Source organism: Nilaparvata lugens, chromosome 5 (assembly GCF_014356525.2).
Source record: "Nilaparvata lugens isolate BPH chromosome 5, ASM1435652v1, whole genome shotgun sequence".
Taxonomy (NCBI): Eukaryota; Metazoa; Arthropoda; class Insecta; order Hemiptera; family Delphacidae; genus Nilaparvata; species Nilaparvata lugens.
In genome coordinates, this window is record NC_052508.1 from 49,247,352 (window position 1) to 49,264,010 (window position 16,659).

The window sequence follows — 16,659 nt, forward strand, 5'->3', positions numbered from 1 at the left end:
CACCGAAAGCTAAATTACTCGAATAAAATTGAATTTTCTTCACAAAATCGGAACTTTTTTCACATATAGACTTAATAGAATAGTTCTGTTATAGGAATATTCAGTATAAACTGAAAGCTAAAATATATCAGCAACTAGATAGCAAAATAAAATAGGAGTAGTAGGCCTACCTTTAGGCTATAATAAAAAAATATACTTCTATTAACTTTTTCGTTAAGGCTACTCTTAATTATGAACAAATAAATAAGAATCTGAGTACCTTTTTTAAATTCTTAATTTAAATAAAAAATTTTAAAAAGGGTACTTGGATTTTTATTTTTTACTAGCAGATAACCCTTGCTTCGCAAGAGTCTAATTAAAATCCTGACAAACTGAAAACTCTATGTACCGTGATGAAATCTTGAAGAATTGAGAATAGGCCTGCAATCATCCTCAGTAAATTAAGAATTTACTGAGAATTCAAAAAGAATCTCTTTTCTGTATAGGGCTACTTGAAATATAAATAGAAAGAAAAATAAAAAATCTCAGTACCCTTTTTGATGCCATTTTCAAGTGATATGAAGTAAAAATTTTTATTAAATACATTTTCAAGTGATACGAAGTAAAAACTTTTACTCCATATCACTTGAAAATAACATCAATGTTGAAACATGTTGTGATTAAATAATTCAAAGAGTACTGAGTACTGAGAATTTTTATTTTTCTCCTATTTAAATTAAGAATATATTTATGCAAAATTTCAAGTTAATAATTTCAGTAGTTCAAACGTGATGATGCGTGATGATTTTTGAATTTCCTATTCCCTACATGTACAAGCCGATTCTTTCCTTTATTATAATAATTGTATCATAGATTTCTTGATACTTGTAATTGTAGAGTACCTTATAGTATTAATAAGTTACATTTCACCTTAGCATTACACCCAATCTATTTCAATGTCCAATAGATTGATATCAGTAAGTTAAAAGGTGCAATATAAAAACTACTTCCTATGAGAATCAGTATTAAAAAAAAACTCCAGCTCGTTTGATTTTTTGGCGGCATATTGAGATATTGTTGTAGCTACCATCTACCGGCGAACGGTAGAACTTGAAGGATTGAGAAATCAACGATTTTGAAAACGTCATTATTTGCTATCTATTTATTATACACTTGTTTCTCATCAAATTCTATGTATCTATTTTTGTGATGAAATGTAGGGGACATTATCTGGCATGCGATATAAATTCTTTTATATCATCATATTCTGATAATGAAGTATTTTCTCCGTACCTCTCGCCAGAGAAATGTGTGAACTTTTGTAGTGGAGCCAAGGGTATAAATTAGTAATATAATGCACCAGATCATAATCACAAAATAAAAAATCCCATTGCGGATGAGTGGTCCCGACTGTACTGCAATGCCAGGTCGACCCGTGATGGAGGTGGTGCAAACCCCCCTATCACTCCATCTATTTCCTAAAATCAGTTTAATATACTGGCCACACAATGTGCGGCGTATCAGATATTAAGCTGATAAGAACAGATACAACATTTTGATCTTAGCCAACAGGCCGAGAAGCGATAACGGACATTTGGGAATCATGAGCTACTATATCAAGCTTCACACAAAACTCTGGCGAGAGTTTACAAAATTCCTCAACTTTGATCAACCATTCCAGGATGGAATATTGTTATATTAGTGTGGGAATACTTACATACCTTTCAAAAATTGGAAAATCATCAACTTCATTGATTAGATCGTGCATAATTGCAATATTACAATAGATAATCAGAATAATATATGACACTAGAATTTTTTAACTGAAATGCAAGCAACTGTTGTGCTAGTTCTAAAAATGCCTGCTAGGATGTGCTAGTATAGTCTCAGGAGCTGAACAGTTCATTCTACTATTATTGATCTTGTCCTCTAACCTACAAAATTCATAATGATTGTTATCTCAGTCAGTCAATAAATTACAAATGGGACCTTATATAATAATACTAGCAAGAACCCGTGCTTCGCAAGGATCTATTTTAAAACTTGACAAAATGAAAACTTGATGTAATGAAATTTTGAAGAATTGAGAATAGGCCTATAACCATCCTTGGTTATTTAAGAATCTATAAGCAAAATTTCAAGTTAATTAGTCCAGTAGTTCAGACGTGATGATGCGTCAAACATAATTTTCCTATCCCGTATGTGCATAAGCCAGCTCTTTACTTTATATAATTAACGATATAGTAGATATAGTAGATATGCAAGAGATAGGACTGTGGAACAGAATAGTGGTGAAACTATGATAGCGCCAGAAGTGTCTCAAACACAATAGTAGGTACTACATGACTTTTTGAAAGTGATTTTAAAAAATGTTAAAACAAAAAACTGAATCCTTATCATTCTACCTCCATTTAGAGAGGCTTTTGTTTGAGCCGAATGGAAATCTATTTATAAAAAATGAATGTCTGTTTACGTGTGTTTGTTTGTATGTTTGTTTGTTCCCTGTAGACTTGAAAACCACTTGACATAACAGCATGAAACTTGGGAATATGTTGTGGGTTGGTTTCTGAACAGAAATTTTAATAGGGGGGGGCTAATAATTATTATTTATTAATCCATTCTACAGACATTATGTTTTCGAAATTTTCGGCCGAGCGGCTACTGAAGAACGAAAAGATGATCATGATTCAAGATCATATTGTGATAATATGATTTAGCATCTAAGGTTACCAGCTGTAATAAACATATCACCCTGTGATAAATTATTGTGTACTGGTATTAAAACGGTAGTTTAGAGTTGAAGTGTAGTTGATTGGTACCAGCTGTTGATAATGATTCCTTAGAAGACCTATACAAAAAATTATCACTCCCCTATCATTGAGAAACTGGAAAATGTTTAAAAAAATTATCACCTAATGAAAGAGAGTATATATTGTATAGTATATATGTATAGTATTCATATTGCATTCATTAATTACTGAAGAATGAAAGAATAATTCACAATTTTTTGAATTTAGCTTAGCTTATATTCATCCTAAAATGGAAAGAATATGGAATTCTGTGTGATTCATCGTACATCGCATATTTCCTGGACCATATATCGACAATCTACAGCTATGAAAACCTTGAATATTTTTCTTTGAAACACTGATATAACATTTTTTTTTAATTGAAAACTTTACTGATAGATATTACTACCAATTGATTGAGAAGAATAATATGTTTTCGGAATAATGAATGCTGCATGACTAAGCACATAGGAAGTCCGTATTGAGATGTAAATGAACATGTTGATTGTCAGATAAATTTAATGATTCACCAAATAAAGTCGAGTGTAACATGAGATACATTGGCGGTACGAAGTTCGCTGGGTAAGCTAGTTGTAAATTAAGCTTTATTATTAATAGACAACGCTGAAAAAGACAGGCTCAATCACCAGGAATTCTATAAATCTGTAGAACGTTTACCACGTAAAACACGTGGTAAGCTCGCGCTCTCAATCAACGCAAAATCAATTCGATCAGCTAATTGATGAAATTGTTTTAAGCTTTCCAATGATTACAACATGTGTTAGAATATCATGTGTCAATTATCTCAGTTCCATATGGAGTTCACCTTACCATAAGCTTACTTAATAGGATCCTATTTCATCCTTTGAAACCCTTATAGGCAAAATATCTCAAAATCCGTTCTTAGTGCGCGTCTAGCATGTTTGAAGAATATTTGTGCAAAGTTTTTAGCCTGTAGGCCAATTAGTTTGAGCTGTAGTGTGATTTTACATCAAAATTTTCGAAAAGTGCCCTCTCCTGAACCCCCCTGTGCTTCTGATTGGAATTTTTCTGCATAGATCTGATTTTTTTCATACCTGAACGAAAAAGTTCCTCATGACTTTGCTGTGCAATGAACGGTTAAAAAGTGAAAATTTTGGGGGTCCCAGCTCCCTCAGGGGGGGCAGATTTCTGAAAATCTTTTTGTAGTGGATGTTTTGAGGCTACAATAAACAATTGTGCGAAATATCAAGTTTTTAGGCTTAGTAGTTTGGGCTGTGGTGTGATTTCAGTTTGTCGGGGCTTAGCCTTTTAGATAGCCTCTACCTTTTAGGTAGAAAAAGAAGAAGAAGAAGAAGAAGAAGAAGAAGAAGAAGAAGAAGAAGAAGAAAATAGATTATTATGAAGCTTTGGCCTGTGATCTGTATAAATGTCCTGTAACAACTAAAGGTGCGTCCACACATGCCGAACTGAACCTCGAACCGCGCAGCAAACCGTGCATTCCTCCGAGCATCTTGCCTTTCAACGAACATGAGCATATGTTTCATAATGTTAAAAATCAGCTGTTAATAATTCGCCGTACCGCACTCCGAACCATTCGCCGTGCCGCTTGCCTCTGTTCTAACTGCTCGCCTCACCTCACTCCGAACGCTGAACTTTTCAGCCAATCAGAGCCCTCGATTACAATTCGCCGTGCAGCTTTCTCCACAATATTTTGGCTATCCATCACAAAAAAGAAAACATGCGAACATTTATTTATTTACATGAATAGAAAAATTACAACAACATATAGAGGCTTACAGCTTTATGCCAAAACAAGCCTCATTGAAAATCAATTGTTTACACAAACTGAAACTAAATTAGTAAGAAAGAAAAAAAACTAAAAATAGCAATAAAAATAGTTTGGAAGAAAGATTATAAATAGGAAATAACACAAGACACAATAGAAAATAGAAAAAAGACTAAAGAAAAAAAAGGCAAATCGAAAAAAGAGAATAGGTAGCAAGCCTATTATAGAAGAAGAATTTGAATTTTAAATTTTTATGGTCTGAAAATTGATTAAACATTTATAATTTAAGAGCTTGATAACATTGTTCACTAAAATTGCGCAAATTATCAGCGAATACATCTAGAATCGTATTCAAAGAATTGTACAATCTAACAGTTTTTTTGTAAGAAGCAATTTGCATGATGTACAGTGTATATTCTATCCAAAGCAAAAAACATATTTAATCTAGGTCTATTTAACGGAACAAAGATACTAAAGAGTTCAATAATATTCGGAATGTCTAAATGATTATTCAATATTTTAAATAAAACAATTAATGATACGAAATCACGCCTGCTCTTCAACGACATAATTTGAAAACTGACTCTCAGACACCTCATAGAAAAGTCATACGGGCATGAATGTCCATACTTCTTGTAATACATGAATCTGAGGAATTTATTTTGTATGCGTTCGATACTACTAATATATATCTCTTGATAAGGACTCCAAACAACTGCACAATACTCAAGTCTACTTCTCACCAGGGCCAGATACAGCATCTTGATTAAATCAATGTCTGTGAAGTGTCTGACATTTCTTATGATAAATCCTAGCATCTTATTTGAAATATTAAGGATGTAATTAATGTGATCTCTGAAGGTGAGAGTGGAGTCTATGTAGACACCCAAATCCTTAATCACATAAACTCTTTCAAGATGTTCATCTAATAATTTGTAGTCAGCAAAAATCTGTTGCTGTCTAGTGAAGACAATAAATTTACATTTCTTCACATTTAATGCCAGATTGTTTTTTTCACTCCAATCATTCAACCTGCCCAAATCCTCCTGTAACATCTGAGAGTCCTGATCATTCTGTATAGTTCGATAAATTTTAACATCATCTGCATAAATGAGACAATTACTGTTTTTAATACACTCTGGAATGTCATTAATAAGTAAAAGGAACAGAAGAGGCCCAAGATTACTCCCCTGGGGCACACCTGAACCACTCGTGAAACATTTTGATCTAATATTATTGAAATACACAAAGAATAAACGCTGACTGAGGTATGAGTGAAAGAAGGCAACCATTTCGGATGTGAAACCAAAGGCAAACATTTTCTGCAGAAGGATTTTGTGGTCTACCTTATCAAAAGCTCTGGAATAATCGAGGTAAATTGCATCAACACGTATGCCTTTATCAAGGTGACTTGAAATGTAATTAGTAAATAGGAGAAGATTACTGACAGTTGATCGTTTTTTAAGGAAACCATGCTGACTAACCGTTATAATGTTTTTAAAATTATTGAAAATATGCTCAAACAGTACATACTCGAATACTTTTGCAGTTGCATTCAAGTTGGATATTGGCCTGAAATTTTTCAAATCATTTAATTTTCCACCCTTAGGAATCGGAGTGACTCTTGCCTCCTTCCACCTTCTAGGAAACTTGTTTTTACGGATGGACAGGTTGAATAAATAGTGTAGAGGCCTAATCAAAATTTCCCCACAGCCCTTTATTATATAGGGGGGTATGTTATCTGGACCACAAGATCTTTTAGGTTTTAGGTTTTTAATAGATTCAGCTACTTCTCCCTCAGTAATGATTCTTATATTAAAAGAGTCCGAGACACCGTTTATTTTGAAATTGTTATTGGGACCTACTATGTCGTCGAGAACAAAGTGAGCATCATTATCATAAACAGACGCAAAATGATCAGCAAATGCTTGAGATACTTCTCTAGCAGGAATCTTCACATTGTCAATTTCATATTCCCCAGGTACGGTTCTATTTGCTCTTCTATCCTTCACGTAGTTCCAAAAACTTTTAATGTTAGTTTTAGCACTGTTTTGTACACCTGTTATGTAGCTGTGATATGCAACTGTTATTTGAAACTTCAGTTTAGTTCGAACTTCTCGAAACCTTTCCTTGTAATGATTTGAAAACTTTCTCAAACGGGCTAACTTATTTTTAATTTGAGATTTTTTATGATATCATTGTTAAACCAACGTGGATACTTAATACTACTTATTTTATTTATTGTTAATCAATTTCATCAACTAACTGAAAAAAGTACTTCAATTTCCATGAATTAATAGATCTATATAAATCTAAAGTGTAGGTCACATCTGAATTCACAAAGAGCTCGATTCTTGTTGACAAGATAGATGTTATTCAATGCAGAAATCATTGTTATTTTACTAAAAGATAGGATAAAATGAATAGTTCTCTTCCAGGGGGAGTTTTGACAACCAACAAAACTCATTTTTCATTTGAAGAAATAATATCAAAAAGGTGCATAGGACCTTACTTTTTTGTTCAGCTTGCCAAAATACCCTCATTTCAATATTAAAATTTTCGACTGACTGTAATAGTGAGTCAATCATTCTATCAAGGCTTGAATAATTTTGAAATTTTAATTAAATAAAAATGGTAGAGAATAATTATCATGTAGATATCAACACCTTTATTTAAAGACATATTAACTGCATGAGTTTTCATATTGCCGATACAGCATTGATGAAACTGTAGACGTTTATTTAGCAGTCTCAAAAAACTGTTCTAGCTGAAAAATTAATAATACAATGCCACGTGTAGGCTTATACATTCCATCAGGAGAACGAAGTTCAAAACTATGGTTCTCCTAAACATATGTTTTTGAGATAATTTCTTTGATGCAGCTGTTTCACATTCACCATTATAAATTATACAGAGTTTGTGAAAATAAAAATATTTATTGATAACCAAAACAATACTATTATTATATCAATGATAATAATTAATTATTAAAACAATACTTTTATTATATCAATAATAATAATAATATTATTAAACATATTTATCAATTATCAGAACAATATTATTGAGGTTGAGTGGAATCAGGTAGAAAGCAATAATAGAACAGATGTTCTTTTTTGAATTTCTATCATATTATTTTGTTATTTCCAATGATTACAACATATGTTAGAATATCATATGTCAATAAATAAATATTATCTCATTTCCATATGGCACTCACCTTACCATGTTCATAACCTTACTTAATAGGATCCTTTTTCATCCTTTGAAACCCTTAGAGGCAAAATATCTCAAAATCCGTTCTTAGTGCGCTTCTAGCATGTTTGAAGAATATTTTTGCAAAGTTTCAAGTCTGTAGGACAATTAGTTTGAGCTGTAGTGTGATTTTACATCAAAATTTTCGAAAAATGTCCCCTCCTGGACCCCCCTGTGCTCCTGATCTAAATTTGTCTGCATAGATCTAATTTTTTCTCGTAGCTGAACAAAAAAGTTCCTCATGACTGCTGTGCAATGAGCGGTTAAAAAGTACAAAATTTTGGGGGGGCCCCAGCTCCCTCAGGGGGGCAAATTTCTGAAAATCCTTTCTTAGTGGATGTTTTCAGGCTACCATAAACAATCGTGCAAAATCTCAAGTTTTTAGGCTCAGTAGTTTGGGCTGTGGTGTGATTTCAGTCTGTAGGGGCTTAGCCTTTTATAAGTATAGAGAAGAAGAAGAAGATGTAGCTTGAAATTCTCAAAATAGTAGATCATTGAAAAACAAAAATGAGAACTTTATTTGGAATCACATGTGCAGCACCTGTTGAAGTTATCTAACTTTTAAAAAGCGACTTCTGTCGCCAACGGCCATACCACGTTGAATACACCGGTTCTCGTCCGATCACCGAAGTTAAGCAACGTCGGGCGTGGTCAGTACTTGGATGGGTGACCGCTTGGGAACACCACATGCTGTTGGCACTTTTTTTGCATTCATACTTGACAATTTTACATTATAGTCAACAAACAGGTCAACCCAAACTTAGGTACTGTATTAGAATTATTATAATTTGATAAATTATTATGCTTAACCGATTAAATTTTACAATTCATGATAAACAATCCGTTCAACGATTTTTTCACACGCTCCAAAAAAATTCTATCTATATAGTTAGCATTAATGTGCAGAAATAATTATTCATACCGACAATTTGCACCTATACCTCAATATAATCTTAGAGCATTCAGTGTATATTCAATTCCTAGATATAATAATTTGTACGGAAAAAGATCATTGAAATACACTATTCCAAAACTGTTTTAATTTGCTTCCTATCATCATCCGAGATTACTCCAAGGAAGATATTTTCCATCTTATCATTGTGAATGATTTCATTTGTGACACTACTGCTTCAATACTTTAGTCTACACTAGATAGAGAAAAATCATTAATTTTTTGCTTTTTTTATTTTAATTATTATATAAATATTAGTTTGCTGGTAAAATGAATTTTAGTATCTGTGAAACAAATTTAGTTTTATGATTTGAAGTTTTTGAGTTTTCCATTTTTCCTAATTTTCCATTAACCCTATAACCTATTAATCATCCTTAGTTCATTAACTACCTCATACTCCTTTTTAAATTCCCAAACTCCTAGTTTCATGAATTTATTTTCCTTAGATTATTGTTAAAGTTGGCATTCATTCTATTTATGAATTTTATTATTTTTGTAGGCACCTGCTATAAAATCTTTTAGGTTTAGCGGGACCAATTTTGTAATGCATTTTACTGAATAAAATGATTGATTGATTTTTGTATTTAACAGCAATATATTGATCATTGAGGTACCGTATTTAAAAATACACTAGACATGCACTACTATTTTTATAACATAAAATATAAGTTACAAGCCCAACTATGATAGTGTATAAATCAATGTTAAAACATAAATACATTTTCATGTACAAATAAATGTTATGAATAAACCCCCAGCTCATCAGTCATCTTTTGAAGATAAATAAAATTCAATAAGATGATGTTTGAAAACTTCATTTTTCAGTCTGTAGATAAATTAAAACATAAAGCTGGATTCCCAAACAACAGTGAAAAATAATATAATTCTATAAGTATAAATAGCATAAAGTGTTTTAATTACAATCCTACTCCTGGACCCTGTTTCATAAAAACTTAGAAGTCCTGTAATACAGGAACAGCTGATTTTATCGGCTACATTGAGCATGTAATATTGGAATGGTGATTTTTCCTGTATTACAGGACTTGTAACTTTTATGAAACAGGCCCCTGATTGTAATTCCCCCGGCCAAGTGAGTATGAATAGTGTGTTTGTGTTTTTTGAATAGTTCCAAATTTCTTAAATAACTCAATATTATTCGTTAAAAGTGGTAATTGAGTGGAATATTTCTAATCAATTCATCAATTTAAGACTTCTAAATTCAAAATTTATAGTTTTAATGTTTATTTTGGATCAAAATTTTATAAAAATTGTACACATGAAATTCTAACCTTATCTTGGACTTTGTCACCCATAAATTTGGAAGGAAACTAGCACAAGGACTACCTTATTATTTTATCTTTCAATGTTATTACATTAGTATTATTTGCATTGTAAATGAATAAAATGAAATGAATGAATCCTACTGTAACAGCTCTTGGGAATCATATATTATTTGCACTGTGTTCTATGTTGTGTGCAGATCCAGCACATCTTATTATTTTACAACATCATTTATATAATAATGAATCAACTTTCTAATATGGAGAATCCAATTCAACAATATTCAACACAGCTGAAATTTATCACTGATAATGTAAAGGCTGAGAATAATAAGTTATTAGATTAGGACCGGGACAGCGCGAACGCAGTCCCGACTACCAAAAATTATGCGCCCGAGATGCCCACATTTGGGGCATTCGCAGGGGTCAACCAAGTCGCAGTGCCATGACAAGGCCTCGCCCTGGGGGAACCGCCTTCTTGATCACGGTAACCCCCACGCCAGGTAAGTATGAGTTACTAATCTACACCCTTGGCTCCACTACAAAAGTTCACACATTTCTCTGGCGAGAGGTACGGAGAAAATACTTCATTATCAGAATATGATGCTATAAAAGAATTTATATCGCATGCCAGATAATGTCCCCTACATTTCATCACAAAAATAGATACATAGATTTGATGAGAAACAAGTGTATAATAAATAGATAGCAAATAATGACGTTTTCAAAATCGTTGATTTCTCAATCCTTCAAGTTCTACCGTTCGCCGGTAGATGGTAGCTACAGCAATATCTCAATATGCCGCCAAAAATTCAAACGAGCTGGAGTTTTTTTCAATACTGATTCTCATAGGAAGAAGGAAGTAGTTTTTATATTGCAGCTTTTAACTTACTGATATCAATCTATTGGACATTGAAATAGATTGGGTGTAATGCTAAGGTGAAATGTAACGTATTAACACTAGTAGTTCGGAGAACAGTAGAACTCGCTACTCTCACACACGCCCGCTTATTCACCACAAACACACATACAAATTGGATTTAGAGTATAATGATAACTATATGCAATAGGATCGGTGGAGGACGCTGAGAAATAGAAGCTCTTTACACTTTTATTTATTATTTATTATTTATTATTTATTCATTCGTTGATATAATATACAAATCATATGAATATGATCGGGATAGAACAAATTGTTATGAATAAACCCCCAGCTCATCAGTCATTTTTTGAAGATAAATAGAATTCAATAAGATGATGTTTGAAAACTTTTATATTTTTGAGCTAGGATGCACGGTTGAAGAGATAAAAAATCTGAGACTTGAAATTTGGGACTTGGAAAAAATTATGTAATTATCAAAGTTACAAATTTTTAACTTGTGATGTATGAAATAAGGCCGCCTTGGAATGCTGGAAAATGAAAGACTCCTACACTTCTGAGCTAGAATGCACGGTTGAAGAGATAAAAAATCTGAAACTTCAAATTTTGGACTTTTGGCGGGGGGGGGGATTATCGAATTCTATTTATTTATTTTTTTAAATTTTGAACATGAAATAAGTTTTATGAAATCAGACAACCTTGGAGCACTGAAGAATAGAGGTCCTCTACACTTATGAGCTCAGAAGCACGCTTGAAAAGATAAGAAACCTGAAACTTGGATTGTTACTTAGGGGGGGGGGAATTAAATTCAAAAAATGAACATGTGATACATGAAATAATTCCGCTTTGAAACGCTGAGAAGAATGAGCCGAATTTGAATCTGATCCAATAAAGTATTGAAAAGTTAGGTTGATTTTTGGGTAAAATTTCTGAATAAAGGTCCGCCATCTTGAAACGGGAATGAATTAAAAAAATTTAAATACATACGTTTCTGCGCCTTGTTTCAAAGTACTTGTATATAAAATTTTATCCAAATCGGTCCATAACTACGACTGTAACTGCGGTACAAACAAACAGACAAACGCCGATTGACTTGAAACATCGATTCCCTTTGATCATTCAATGATCTCTGCCCCTGTGTTAGTCATACTAGTAGTTCTGTGAACAGTAGGCCACGCGCTCAATAAGTTACATTGACATGTTGTTATGTTTTCTAAAAAAATAATTAATTAGTAGTCTGCGAACAGTAGACCTCGCTCATGAATAGCCTACAACTTTCAAACTAATGAGAAGGGCCATTAAGAAAGTACAGTATATTGTGAAGATTTATCCATGACATATATTATTTTCTCCTTTGAAAGTGCTAAAGACATTGTTTCCAGGGACACCGGACTTATAAATGTCTCTCAAGGAGGTACCTTCATATCGTCCCCATATTTACAATATTACAAATTTTCTAATTATAATTTTTTAATTATAAGAAATCGGTCAACTGACAGAAAAATGGAATATGCAGTAGGCAATTTAGACCATGAATCGTCTCACAGACGATAGTGAGACGGAAATGATTCTAAATAACATGGGTATGTTGGTGACAATGACAGGAGGTTGCTAATAATTTTTTTCATGAAAAGTGGATTCAATGTTATGGTGGCTTGTTATGCCTATGCAGAATGTTTATGCTCACAAGTCGGCTTCCGATCTCATACTAAAACAAAACAAGAGCTAACTAAGTTGTGATGTCTCCGGCCGGTTCGGTAGGTCTAGAAACTATTCATCTATGAAACTGGGAAATATCGTGTTGAAAAAGGAAGAAGAAATGGTGCAATCAAGTGAGAAGTTTTCTTCAATTAATAAATACAGTATGATTTGGAGCGGCTCAGATGTTTCAAGGTTCACCGCTGACAACAACACTCTTGTCCTCTATCGATAGCATTCCAATGATACCATTCCTTCAATTCAGCACATTTTAGAGCGGCACAATTTATATTAAAACCGGAGGTCTAATCAAAAATCGTTATACATACGTTTCTGCGCCTTGTTTCAAAGTAATTGTATACCAAATTTTATCCAAATCGGACCATAACTGCGGTACAAACAAACAGGCAAACGCCGATTCACTTGAAACATAGAATTCGCTTCGCTCATTCAACTATTAGGTACTGTACAAGTATCAAGAAATCAATTATAAAATTGTAATGAAGGAAAAAATCGGCTTATTCATGTAGGGGATGGGAAATTCACGAATGACGCATCATTACGTCTGAACTAAACTGAACTGATTAACTTGAAATTTTGCATATAGATTCTTAATTTACTGTGAATGGTTGCAGGCCGATTCTCAATTCTTCAATATTTCATTTCATCAAGTTTTCAGTTTATCAAGATTTTAATTAGACTCTTGTGGAGCAAGGGTTACCTGCTAGTAAAAAATAATCCAAGTACCCTTTTTAAAAAATGTTATTGGAGTAAAGAATTTTAAAAGGGTACAAGATATTTTTATTTATTTCTTGATAATTAAGAGTATATAAATTAGTGCTATATTGCTATTTAATAAAAAAAACGGACCTATGGAATTTTTCAGGGAAATTGAAATAATAAGTAGTAGCATAGAGAAACAATAGCATAAGTAGATATCCCATGGTATAGGGCGTTTATGTCGCAACTTTTACTGTTATCTCAAGCCTATAGTCCACGTAGTTCTTTCCCGTGAAGCTTTATGACGCTGGTATAGTGAGGTCCACGTTATAATGACAGTATTTGATCAACTTTGGTTTTGCTATCCTTGTCTATCATTCGACAAAGCCGGCGGTACTATCCTTTTCTAGGTCCACAACGATGACAGTTATGTTTTTGACAGTGCAGAAATATAATTAATTAATGCAGAGAATCAGCATCGCTATTCTTCTATCTTCATCCACTGCCATTATAACATGGACCACACTATAGTCTCCCATATTGTGCCGTTCTTACACTCTTACCCGGTCAAAACAGTAAAAATCGACAATAATCGACTTGAGATCAGTAAAAGCTGCGACATAAATGCCCTTTACCATGAGATATCTACTTACGCTATTGTTTCTCTATGGTAGTAGCCTATTGATTTTTATACTGGTAATTGCGTAGAATCGCACCAAATTGAAGTTTTTTTTTTAAATTTTCTGGAAGAGAGCTCCTGGACCACCCTTTGATGAATAGCCTACGTCCCCAATTCCTCCCCACACCCCCCAAAGTTTAAGTGCTTTCTAGGCGAATGTCATGATCCTTCCCCGAAATTTTTTACTGGCGACGTATTGGAAGACGTATTCGTCCTTTCTCCCAATATTGAAGCTACTCTACGCTGATGTCAATGATCTCTTCAATTCTTTGTTTCTTGACGATATACAGGTTGAATGTAAAGATAATCATAATCTTTTCTTATTGGATTGTAATATTGATGGAATTTTAAAGAAAAACACAAAATAATTTATTTTGTAGTCGATCATAGTTGCGATATTTTTATAAATAGCGCCACTAAATGAATGAAAGTTGTATGCTGCAGCGATCTGATGTTTATTTTGAGAACTAATCTGTCATCTGTTCAGCTACTGTGCTGCACTCTGGCGACGCTTTCTGAACAATGCAATGTGCAATTGCAATGGCGATCGCGATTACGGCTTGTGTTTTGCATGTTTAGTGTTTCGGGTTATGTGTGTCAATTGTGTTTATTTATCAGTTATGAATTTAATTATTCGGTGAAAGTTGATAAATTTACTGTAGAAGTGTGTAATTGTGTCACATGATGTATTGTCAGGTGGACAAGACAACGAGCAATTCGTCTACGAAACTCAAAGATGGTAAGTCAATGCAGCTGTACCAATTTCTCGTACGTGCACTATTTGCCAAGAAATTTTAACAGTTTCCACATAAATTAAGCAATGTCATTTAAATTGCAAGTTTAAAAAACATTAGGGTCATTCACTACTCTTACTTTAAATAGCTAGGTCAACATAAAATAATGGTGATTTTAGTGTTCATTGTTTACTTCAAATATTGGTTAACCTCTCAATTTACAACTAGATTAATCACTAATTTTATGAATCTAATAAATAAATAAATATAATTAAAAGTACATTATTACATATCCTGGAATGATCACCGTTACTGCAGCATTGATTGGTTCAAGTCTAATGTAGTTTATTTCACATATTTATGTCATTATACTGTAGTGAAAATGGAATGCAAGAGCTAAAATTTAACCAGATTGATACTTGGAAACTGTTAATCAGAGTTCAGGCCTAAATTCAACTATTAGCCAATGCCCAGTTTTTTAATAAATGGCTCATTTTTGAGATGTTGAAAAAATCTACCCTAAGTTAGTTAAAACAATGAAAGTTATATTAATTTGTGACAAAAACTATTAGCCTAAACTTAAGCATAGATCCAAATGTAAACTTAAATATTCTTTGTTCTCAAACCATATATGCTTGCATTTTTACAACTCAAGTTGGTATTTTAATTTTTCCACAAAAAAGATTAAATATTAGCCCGATTTCAAATATTTTATTAGCTTAAAAATAGCGAGGGAAGCTGGGTGTTAATAATATTTTTTATTGTTTTTGTCTTTGATTTGATAATTTATTAGATGATTTATATCTAGAATGCTTTTTTATATAAGATATTTGCTTTGCAAGTAGGCTTACAGTACATTGTTATTTATTTTACTTACTGTAGCTATTCTACAAATTACATTACCCAATATTTTGATTATTATGATGATTTTTTCAAATTTAAATCGGTGGTTGGACAATATTCTGACTTTTTATTCAGTATGGATAACTAACACTATATCACCTCCACAACTACTCAGTAACTTAATTATTTATGTTACTGTAGTGAGGTCCACGTTATAATGGCAGTGTTTGATTAGGAATTATTGTATTGCTATCCTTGTCTATCATTCAACAAAGCAGATAGTGCTATCTCTTTCTCGCTTTGCTCTGTTGCCAGATCTTCTTTTAACAATGTAGAATTAATAATTAACTAAATATTTCATCTTAATTATGTAAATTCATTATATTATTGAAAAATATAATTTATTCCTTAATAAAATATATTTGATTATTTTAAACGAGAATGAACATTTAATATTACATTAATAAACCTGAATCAGCTACCATCTATAGAATGCATTATTAATAAGACAGAGGTTCGTCAATGTTGTTCTGCTATCTTTCTTCACTGCCATTATAACGTGGACCTCACTATACTAATAATAGAGGTAACAAAAACAGTTGCTGGCTAATAATGGCTGGAGTAATCTAACTCAAATTTGATATCTAGCTCTAAATTTTAACAAAATACTGAAATCCTTCAAGATTTGTTTATTGTCAGGACATATATATAACAATAATGCAAGACATCGTCAAAAATATACAAGCAATCACAAATTTAACAATATATCACAGGTCATAAAATTACATCACATTATTAAGTATTTCAAACTGTAAGGAAAGCAGTCTTTACTTTAGCAATCTTTGATATTTTTTGTACTTGTTTCAAATATATGTTAGTATATTTTTCTTAATATTAGAATATGTTTTGAAATAACTTATGGGTCAGTAGTACCTCAATATCTGATTTTAATGTCCAAACACCTTCTAATATCTAGTTCCCCAACCACTTTCATCACCTTATCATTTTCTGTTAAATTCAGTTCTTATAAAAGAGATCAATTCGATCCCAATTTTAATCATTATGTTTTTAAATCCCTTAAA

The 16,659-nt window shown here is 32.5% G+C and overlaps 1 protein-coding gene and 3 non-coding genes across 7 annotated transcripts in view; 2 read left to right on the forward strand and 2 right to left on the reverse strand.

Annotated features, from left to right (window-relative positions):
* Nucleotides 1-1,370: 1,370 nt before the first annotated feature.
* On the reverse strand, nucleotides 1,371-1,564 carry LOC120351724. Its single transcript, XR_005571499.1, has one exon. It is a non-coding gene; the product is annotated as a U2 spliceosomal RNA (small nuclear RNA).
* Nucleotides 1,565-8,371: 6,807 nt separating this feature from the next.
* Nucleotides 8,372-8,490, forward strand: LOC120351736. The gene has a single exon (XR_005571510.1). It is a non-coding gene; the product is annotated as a 5S ribosomal RNA (ribosomal RNA).
* A 1,882-nt stretch (nucleotides 8,491-10,372) lies between these two features.
* Nucleotides 10,373-10,534, reverse strand: LOC120351718. The gene has a single exon (XR_005571494.1). It is a non-coding gene; the product is annotated as a U1 spliceosomal RNA (small nuclear RNA).
* Nucleotides 10,535-14,514: 3,980 nt separating this feature from the next.
* LOC111047296 (cyclin-dependent kinase 14) overlaps nucleotides 14,515-16,659 on the forward strand; it is a 331,518-nt gene continuing 329,373 nt past the window's right edge. For all 4 annotated transcript variants that reach the window (XM_039428523.1, XM_039428525.1, XM_039428524.1 and 1 more), the window contains exon 1: nucleotides 14,515-14,739. In XM_039428523.1, coding sequence (XP_039284457.1) covers nucleotides 14,682-14,739 — 58 coding nt within the window. In that variant the 5' untranslated portion in view covers nucleotides 14,515-14,681. The remainder of the gene's footprint in view (nucleotides 14,740-16,659) is intronic.